A 10,607-nucleotide genomic window follows, 5' to 3' on the forward strand; every position below is an offset into this window, starting at 1 on the left:
TGCAGCATAACCTAAAAATTTTTGCTACCTGCATATTGTTGCATTTGACTTTTCAGGGCAGAAACTGCCATGGCACCTAGAAAAGTGTATTGAACTCTGTGTGTCAGTTACACATCACATTATGTGCATGATCATCTTTGTATAAACTAGTGTCGCTCCGGTGGAGCTAGGCTGATTTAGAGCAGCTCAGGTTCTGACCAAATGTTATACATAATGTGTGAATATGTATAAACAGATATGATCCCAGACAAAACATGCATTAGTAAAGAGTGAAGGTTGTGACCAACATGTAATATTATATAGTACTTTATAGGGACACATTACATTTCAATTATACAAAACCAACTGTTAAACTTCCAGGAAATTAAGCGATAAGGTTAAACTTAAAGCAAAGCCATACATATTAAGGTGCAGAAATACAAAATGAGGACACCCAAACCTTTTTAACTCTGCCCTGAACTAACAGTATGAAGTAATCATGTTCTTTTCCTTCCAAACATTCCCCCCCACTAGATAGGGTCCACTTTCCTTGTCTCTATACTCCACAAACTTTAGCCCATCACTGTCTTCTGAAATGCTAGATGTTCACAGGTCTTGCTTTACATACTCCTGCTGCATCTTCTTAGGTTTTCCTCTCTTTCTCCTATCCCTGACTCATGGCCTGAACTCTCTTTCCCACATACTCTTCAGGACTTCTAGGTACATGCCCAACCCATTTCAGTCTGCTCTAGCTCAGATTTTCCTCTACTGATGTCCTCCACCCCACCTCTGCTTGCTGTGGCACCTCCTTGTTTCTTAAAGGATTTTTCTTGTTAAATCTATAAATCTACCTCAGCAGGTAGAACTGTCTCATCACAAAATCATAGATCTGTCTCATCTCTGCCACCTCTATCATGGGCAACTTTCTTCACTGTTCAACATTCTGATCCATGCAACAGCCCTGGCCTCATCACCGTCTTGCAAATTTCACCTTCAGACTAATTTTAATTTTCTTGTCACAAGCCACTCCACTAGCTCCCCTCCACTTCAGTCACACTTTATTATACTCTTGAATTTCCCCATGTCTTTCCATTTTCCTGCACAGTGGACCCCAGATATGTGCTGCTCATCCTCTGCCACGCATATGTTCCTCTCACTATTGCCTGAAATTGTGCATGATACATGCATTGTTTCTCCACGCTGACAAAAGACCCTACCTTTCCAGGATGTACCTCCATCTATCCAAAGCACTCTCTAAGTAATATTATGATTGATACGTTTCAAATACAGGCAGTCCTCAGCTTACAATGTTTCGAGTTACAACATTTCAAACTTAAAACTTTTATAAACTGACAACCTGTTTCAACTTTCTGATGTCAGGTTCAACTTTACAGTGCTTGATGCGCCACCCATCTCCCATCTGTCCAAACTTCCTTGGACACTTTCTTTAAGAAAGCAGACAAGACTCCAGAAAAACCTGCAGCCCAGACTCCTGAGAAGACTCCAGCCAACAACCCTTGAAAAAGTCCAGCCAGGAGCCCTTCAAAAAGTCCAGCCAAGTCACCTCAAAGAAGTCCTTCCAAATGAATGTGATTGCTATTTACAATATAAATACATTAATGTAGCTATGTTACTCACCTATAATTGACTGAGTACAAAATTCTGGGGTATTTTTGGTGAAAACAGGGTATCAGGCCTTGGTTCAGGAACCAATCCCACATTTATAACATTGTTTCCTATGGGAAAAATCAGTTCCGAGTTGCAACGCTTTGACTTAAGACGCGGTTCTCAGGAACCAATTGTGTCGTAAGTCTGAGGACTGCCTGAATACGCAATTCAAACTGATTCTGGAAGACCTCAAATTCCACACCTCTCCATTATGTCAGTAGTGGGGAGGGCAAAGTTGTTTCAGTGCCTTGACACTATTTCCATACCTTAACCAGTGCCAATTTATTTTATGTGTAAACCTGGCTCTGAATTTCTTGGAGTTTCAGAAGGATACACTGTGCTCTTAAAATATAACAATGTAATTGAATCAATGTTTAAAGTGCCCAATTCAACTCAAGTCTTAAGTGTGGAACTATGAGCTATGCTCCCATAAGTTAGGTAGGTACATTACCTATGGGGCAGAGATAGAAGATCACCTAAGAAACAGCAAATCAGTACATTCATTTTGTCTATACTGGGTCAAAAAAATGCTTACAGTTTCTGTGGCAAGCATTTTTTTTTCAAATATTGCATTCTTCCAGTGTACTTCACAGTCATGGTCAATTTGAAGTTTCCTTCCTGAACACTCATTTTAAAGGGAACCCACAAACCTTCAGATTTTTACTAAAGGGGTTGGGGGAGAAACAAAATCACAAGCAATATTTTCTCATATACAGCAACTCAATACACCATGTTCTCATGCAGTATGTTATTGGAGAAAACAACAACAACAAAATAATGCGCCATGCAACCAAAAGACTCAAGGCCAGGATGGAATAATAAAAAAAATAAAATGGACACTACAAAGTTGAAAAGCATCCAGTTTTGTTCTGTCTTGTTACAAATAATTACTGCCTTCATTAGCAGTTAGCAACAGCTCTTTAACGGGTTTCAAATCATCTATGACAGCAACATTTACTGGATTTTACTTATGGTCGAAAAAGTCTTTGAAGTGAATTGAGAGAGAAAAAAGACAACCATTCTCCATGTAGTTCCTACCTAGAAATGCAGCCATATTCATGACTTGGCTAAAGACACAGCTTGCAGGAGGGGCATCACCTGCGATACTTCAAAAATATAAAGTGTGTCATTGTAACTCTAAGTTGGTAAGAGAGATAAATAAACAGCACACATTCATCAGAATGGTTAACTGGGGAGGGAGGGGTTAACTAGGAAGTTACCTTATATATGGTGGACTTTTGGAACCAGGTTTCCTAAGTGACATAAAAAACAGGAGTCAGAGTTAAAGATTTTGCTCTTTTGTGCATCTTTGAAAATATGTTTACAAGATATTACTGATTTAGAAACAAAAAAAAAAAAGCCAGTAAACTCTTACCTATCTGGCAGGTTTAATGGGAGAATTTTGTTATCTTCCACTGCTATGAAGTATCTGACAAAAAAGAAAGAAAAAAAAAAAATCACATGCAAAAATAAGAGCAAGATACTTGCTTTAAAATTAATTCAGGCCCCAATTTTAGAAATAGAAAGTTCTTGAGCATGTGCTTAGGTACTTCAGGATAACATTCAGTACATGAAATCTACAGGTTCTAGCCAAGCATAGATAGGAAAAGCTCGTCCAAGGCAGCTCATGGGTTCTTAAGTTATACCCCACAACCCCCCCACTCTGGATGAGCACAGAGATCAATCAACTGCAAGTGCTTTTTACTCATGAGGACCCACTAATGGCAGCTCCCATTTGTCTCCTCAGGAAGATCCCAGCCCAGACAACTGTTTGGTTTTGTGTACATTTACTTTGGTTAAAGATCTACAGAAGAGATCATCCCTTGATACACTTGGCAAGTTGCCAATATAACCCCATGTACAGTATTACAATTTCTTTACCCATGACAGAGCAAGCTTTTAATCCTCAACACTTTGGACCAGATTCAAAAAAGCCCTTAAATCCATGCTTAAGTGTATTACTGAACTAGGGTTTTAGTTGTCAAGGAAGTGCTCTGGAAAGTTGTGGGGAAAGGCAGGGTTTTTGGCATGTGGTTTTTGCTGGGGGGGGGGCCTTGTATTTTTTCCTATCTTTTCCAGACGGCTCCCAACTCATGTGCCACCACCCTTGCATGTAGGACACTGACCTGATGGCATGGCATGTGGATAGTAGGGCTGTGCAAAGCTTCAGTCCCTGATTTGATTTGGCAGAGATTCAGCCTGATTTGGTGGCCGAATCTTGGAATCTGAACTGAACCAGGAGACCCTTTAATCTCTCCAAATTGAAAAGGGTCTGGTAAGGCTTTTTCCTGTGGAAGAAGTGGGAATCAGGGACCAAAATACAAGCTTCTAAGCAATAAACTGGTCCCCATCCTGGTCTTGGGAGGGCACAGTTGCAAGCTGCCCTCTATAAAAGGCAGATTACAAGGTGTCAGCCATCCCTCTATAACTAGGGAGGGACAGGCCCATTAAAATCTCTCGATTAACATGTATTCCACACCACAAAAATGCACAATTTAACACACACAGCAGAAGGTAACTTACACTATCCATAACCCGGCTGAAGTGAACAGGGTGAACACAAGTGGTAAAAACATCCACATGCTGCATTTCTTCCCATCCATGCTGGCTAGAAACAGAGTGCGGGATTAAAAAAAAAAAAAAAAAAAAAGTATAAAGTAAAACAAAGGGAAGATAACACAGATGCAACTTACTGGGGATGCCACATACTTCCCTATTTCAAAAATACAATATAAGTTTGCTTCTGTAAGCAGAGCATCACTTGAAATCCAGCAGTATAATGATCCCAACCAGCCTCATTAGTGCCAAACAGCAGCCACGTTCCAAAATAATTCCCTTAAAACCTAGCAGTGGAATTTGCATAAGGAGATAACATTTTCTCACATACAACATGCACCATTGCCTTAAAAACAAAACAAAAACCAAATAAACCAGCTGTGGGATATTAGTGTGCATTATACACAAGAAATAGAGTAAGAGCAGGTTCTGCTAATTACAGGAGAATGGAAAGTAAAATCTGCAGCGATATACAGAGAGTAAATCATTGAGCAGGTTTGGCTCCCTAGCTGCTGCTATTCAGTTACCTACTACAAGAAAAGATCTATTTTTTTAATTCTGCCTTTCAAAAACAAGATGCTTATTATATGACAAAATAAAATGCTTATTATATGACAAAAGGATATGAAAAAAAGTGTGAGAAAAAATAAGGGTATTGTTAAATGGAGGGAAAGGTCAAAGAAACTGATTCTAGGGTCAGCCTAGAAACCAAAAGCATTTCACAATCATAACTCAGAAAGCTGAGGTTTCCATATAACAGATAACATCTTCACTGTGCAAAAGCAGCACGCTAAGAAAAGTCACTGAGGGGAAAAAATTTTCAAGAGGCCATAAGGATTTTAGGAACACATATTTTTCACCCTCTGTCTTTCAGTGATCTGTCTAAGGCAGTGGTCTCCTTTTAAGTAGGAGATCACCTTTGGCATTTAAAAGCAACCCAAGATCTACCGTGTGCTGCCACCATAGCACCCCCTTCCCCTCACCACCCAGCACGTAAGTGTGGGGAGGGAGGGGGGGTGGCAGATTGAGGTAGAAAAAATTATTTAGGGGCATGCCTCCCCAGCAGGTAAGACTCACCCATCCAAGGCCCCACTCAACTTACCCCTGCTCCTGCCTCTGTCCCTCACCGTAGAGGCCTCAATCTAGCCCCTGCCCCTTCCCCACCAACAAAATGACCTGCTGGGCTGGGGCCTATGCATGCACGCACATGGGCACTCAGCCCCCCCCCACCCCAGCCTCAGATCAACTCCAAGATCTACCGGTGGATCAAGATCCACTGGTTGGTGACCACTGGTCTAAATTAATCTAGCACAGAACAGAGCCCAACGACCCAAATTACATATTCCTAATTCTAGCTAGGAGAATCACATTCACCTATACAAACTACTAGTAGCATGCGCTGGAGCAGACTCGATTAATCAAGTCTGCTGAAGCATGCTAATTAGCATGCTCCAGCAGTCTCTGCATCATGTGTATTCAGTATCCCCACATTTCAAAATGGCTCAAATATGCTTTAGTTAAAGCACCCCCACCACCATTTTGAAGCGGGGGATGCTGAATACATGTGACCCTCACCCCACCTCGAAGCATGTGTATGCCCCACGATTCCCTCCTCAGTTCCATCTTGCTGCAGAAGAATCAATTCCAAGTTTCTTCTACTGTGGAGCCAGCTCAGCTACACCTACCCTGACCCTGAGGAAGGATTAAACCAGACTACACCCACTCTAAGCTTCTCCACATTTCCCATGTGGGAGTGTCCCCCCAGAGGCAACATTTACCTGCAATGCACCCTCTTACTCCTCTGCACTGCTGTCACAGTCCTGCTCTTACCTGATGACAAAATAAAGAAAACACTGGTGCTTCTGTGATTGCGCCTAGCTATATTTTTTGCATCTCTCTGCATGCAAGATGGGTCAGAAGCTCAAAGAGGCAGCTGGAAGTGGGGCAATGCACAGTGTCCGGTGAGAGGCATGCCAGTTTCACACTGGAACACAGTCTCACGTGTCAATCTGTGCAACAGCAAAACCACAGAGCAGTGAGGAGCCATCCTCAAGACTGAGGCAGACAAAACCCACAAGATAAAAAAATAAGACAACTCTTAGATTCACAGGGTCCATCTATATCAAAGATGGGCAACTATTTGTGCTGGAGGGCTACTTAGGGAGTTTTTGTCAGCTATTACAGGCTGGGTCAGCACCCAAGCCAAACACCCAGATTGCCACTACTGCCCTGGGAGAGCAGGTGCCGGCCCCAGCCTTCCCTACCCCACCCAGGACAATTTGCCGCACGCCAGAGCATGCGTGCTGTGCTGTGCCTGGGGACAAATAGAGGCACGTGTACGTGCTGCAGTTACTTTTCCCCAGGAAATGCACATACACGCTAGTGGGGACATGCCCAATATGAACAACGCTCATTTAGTTTGGGTAAGTACATAGCCTTTTTTCAGTCCCTAGGGCCAGGCTATGCACTCAAAACACAAAGCTCACTGTACAAAGCACTAATAACTATACAGCAGGAAGCTTCTATAAAGACAAACTGTAGATATAAACAAGAGATGTAAGAGTCCTATTAATCTGCTTCCACAAAGACTCATAGGCATTAGGGCTGGAAGGGACCTCAGAAGGTCATCGAGTCGAGCCCCCTGCCCAAAGGGCAGGAAGTCAGAAGGGGTCATAGGATCCCAGCAAGATAAACATCCGTATGTCTCTTGAAGGCGTTCAAAGTAGGTGTTTGAACCACCTCTGGCAGCCGTCTATTCCAAACCTTGGGGGCTTGGACATTAAAAAAGTTCTTCCTTATGTCCAGCCTGAAATGGTCATGGAGGAGTTTGTGACCATTTGATCTCATCATCCCTTGGAGCGCTCTGGTAAACAGACGTTCCTCCAGATCCAGGGAAATACCCCTGATGAACTTACAGGTGGCCACCAGATCACCCCTGAGTCTGTGCTTTTCCTGGCTGAAGAGTACCATAGCTCTCAGCCTCTCATCATAAGGTCTGTTTTCCTGACCTCTGATCATGCACATGGCTCTCCTCTGGCCTCTCTCAAGCTTCTCCACATCCTTTTTGAATTGTGGAGCCTAAAACTGGATGCAGTACTCCAGCTGTGGCCTCACAAAGGCAGAGTACAATGGAAGAAATATGTCCTGAGATTTGCTTGAGAAGAATCTATGGATGCAAGCCAATGTTTTGCTTGCTTTACTATCTGCAGCATCACATTGAAGGCTCATGTTCATCTTGTGATCAGTCATGACCCCCAAGTCCCTTTCATCCAAAGTGCTAGCCAGTGTAGCACTACCAAGCCTATAAGCATGCTGTGGGTTTTTCCTCCCAAGGTGGAGAACCTTGCATTTTTCGGTGTTAAATGTCATCAGGTTCTTATCTGCCCATTTCAAAGGGCACACTAAGAATGCTACAATGTTACTTCCCATCTCATTCCCTGCTGTACCAGCTACAGATGCTATGGAAATTGATTCTCTTTCTTTTTTTCCTGCAGCCCACAAGTAAATGGCAGCAACCATGATAAGCATAGCTGGTGTCTCTACTTTGGTACCTAGAGACACTTAGTAGTGACAAGAGTCAATTCCACTCTGCAGCTGGCAAATTTACAATGCTGCTCTGTCCATGCCAGCTTTTGATGTGGCAACACACACCACATGCATGCTCTCTGCTGCAAGACCATAGTAATTTACTGCTTCACTCCCTTCCCCACTGTTACAGAGCAGGTGGAGGCATGCCATCCCCCATTCATCCATCCATCACTTCCAAGTCTAATGTAATTACTGTTAATATGTTTCTTTATTCTCCATGTTCCAAACGTTCTCCAGCTGGTAATTTTGCCTACAATGGGATAGCATAATTGTTTTAGGTCAGAAAATATCGTTCGTTATCATTTGTGCTGCTCCCTTAAAAGGCACAATGTCCGCTGATATAACAGAAATACCAGTAAATGATCAATGCTTTGCAATTGTTCATAGGATTTTCAGTGCATATGCCAGCCAAGGAATACAATGCTCCACAAATTAATTTGGCTTTGTCCATTTTACAGCTAGGGAAACTAAAGGGGCCACATGACTTTCCCAAAGTCATAAAGCAGCTGAGGCTGCTTTAGAAGCTGTTGGCTGTTCATTCTACGACCTAACCCCTAGAACCTACCCCCTAGGGAGGGAGGTAAAAGAACCTTTCCTGTGGAAATAAATTCTTACCCAAGAGAAGTTTAAAGGAATACTAAAAAAGCATGGTGTCTTGTCATCCATCTCCTTGCTCCACATTTTCACACTTGGGCTTGAACAAAAATCCAAGTCAGTGGATAAATTTCCACTGGCTTCTAGCCCATAGCAAATGGCCACCTGTTTTATATTCACTATACCATGCATGCTTCAGCTATTACTGATGCTAATAAGAAATGGTGTTCAAAATTGTCTATATTAAATAAATAGACTAGATCAAAAGGTGGGATTCCTATGGGAAGCCAGCTTTGCATATTGAGGAATATTCTTACTTCAGTTTGTAAAAAGTACACTGTTCTCTGCAGAAGTTAAACAACATCAGGATTCCTATAATCACATCCATTTACACATGCACTGAACTGGAACAGCACTGCTCATAAAAATCTGGACAGGCACTCACTAGGGGACAGATTTTCAAGAAGCCAGTACATTGGGTGCCAACAGACGCTCTCTCCCCCATACAATTCTGGGGAACTACTAGACACAAAGTACTTTGGAAAATCTGTCTCTAATAACAATGAGTTCCAAGCGGTCAAAAAAGTGGGGCCCTTTGAAGTACAACGCAAATGGCACCACAACATTTATTTCCTGTTCGCAGAGTGACCAGTGGAAAGGGAAGGGTATTTGTTCAAAGCAGGGAAATGTCAGGGATTCCCCTAATAGCAAGCAATCAATTCTGCAGGAACAAGCAGCTCAGGGGACTGGTAATTGGAGACAGAAATGGATAGATGTGCACTTGAAGTGGCTGCCTAGGTGTGAAGGATTCTACCAGCAAAGACAAGCAGCTTCAATTTCAGAGGCCCAAACTCTTGCAATTCCCACTGAAGATGTTGGCAATTTAGGCCACTCACCAAGTTAAAGAATAACTGGAGGTAACAATGTAAAGACCAGGACAGTCAGAAAACACAGCTTCTTAGAAAGGTACTGTATTTACCCATATCCAAGGCAACTTCGAATTTGATAACCTCCCCACTAATTAGATTCTAGACCTGAAAAAAAATATATACATGTTATAATTTTCCATGTCTACAATCTAATGTTTGGAGGATTGTCTCAAATGTATCCCCCCCCCCCACCACGGTGGCAGCAGCCCTGGACTTCAGGAGGGCGGACTTCAACAAGGTAAGGAGAATAGTAGGGGAGGCACTGAGGTCCCAGAGGGGAGAGGACTCAGGGGTCCAAGAAGAGTGGTCGTTCCTTAAGGAGACGATCCTCCAAGCCCAAAGGGAGGTAATCCCAACATGGATCAAAGGGGGCAAGAGGGTGCAAAAGCCCCCATGGCTCACCAAAAGCATATGGGAACGTCTCCTGGCTAAAAGGGAGGCATATATCCAATGGAAGGGAGGGGCCATCACCAGGGAGGACTATACCTCGGTTGCTCGGGGCTGCAGTGGGGTGGTCAGGAAGGCCAAGGGGGAGATAGAACTGGGACTAGCTACCCGGATCAAGGACAACAAGAAATCCTTTTTTAAATACATAGGGGGTAAAGAGAAGGTACCGGGTAATGTGGGGCCTCTGCAAGACATGCTAGGAAATCTGGTTGTCACACCAGACGACAAAGCTAACCTATTTAACAATTTCTTTGCCTCCATTTTCCTGAGCAGGGACCAGGTCACACCCCCCACCGGGACCTCTGTAGGCCCCAGGGGAAGCGCACCCAGGCCTAGGGTCAGTGAGGATCTAGTCAGGGAACTTCTGGAGGAACTGGACGTATTTAAAATCAGCTGGTCCTGACGACCTCCACCCCAGAGTGCTGAGGGAATTAGCAGAGGTCATTGCGGGACCCCTGGCATGGCTTTACAAGCACTTGTGGTGTCCTGGCATGGTGCCAGAGGACTGGAAAAGGGCCAATGTGGTTCCCATTTTCATAAAAGGGAGGAAGGAAGACCCAGGAAACTATAGGCCGTGTAGTCTTACACCTCAGTCCTGCATAAGCTTTTTGAGAGAATTATCCTGGCACATATCCATGAGGGGCCAGCAAGGGAGATTATGCTTAGGGGCAACCAACATGGGTTCATTAGAGGGGGAGGGGTTGCGGTCTATGTCAATGAGCAATATACATCGACCCTCATCAAGACGGAATTGAAGGATGAGGAAGTAGAAGGATTGTGGGTTAGGTTACATGGGGGGCAAGGAGAAAGGGATTTGGTGGTAGGGGTCTGCTACAGACCCCCACA

At 43.5% G+C, this 10,607-nt stretch overlaps 1 protein-coding gene across 5 annotated transcripts in view; it reads right to left on the reverse strand.

The window, feature by feature from the left end:
* Positions 1 to 10,607, reverse strand: part of TMEM150C (transmembrane protein 150C) — a 72,164-nt gene that overhangs the window by 38,865 nt on the left and 22,692 nt on the right. For all 5 annotated transcript variants that reach the window (XR_003091791.1, XR_001358923.2, XR_003091792.1 and 2 more), the window contains 4 exons: positions 4,171 to 4,255; positions 3,023 to 3,076; positions 2,868 to 2,900; positions 2,686 to 2,753 (listed from right to left, as the gene is read on the reverse strand). Coding sequence is in view for 2 of the 5 variants with exons in the window: in XM_006035626.3 (XP_006035688.1) it covers positions 2,686 to 2,753; positions 2,868 to 2,900; positions 3,023 to 3,076; positions 4,171 to 4,250 (235 nt within the window). In the remaining 3 variants the exon portion in view is untranslated. The remainder of the gene's footprint in view (positions 1 to 2,685; positions 2,754 to 2,867; positions 2,901 to 3,022; positions 3,077 to 4,170; positions 4,256 to 10,607) is intronic.

The sequence above is a fragment of the Alligator sinensis genome, unplaced genomic scaffold (genome assembly GCF_000455745.1).
Source record: "Alligator sinensis unplaced genomic scaffold, ASM45574v1 scaffold42_1, whole genome shotgun sequence".
In the NCBI taxonomy this organism is placed as follows: Eukaryota; Metazoa; Chordata; order Crocodylia; family Alligatoridae; genus Alligator; species Alligator sinensis.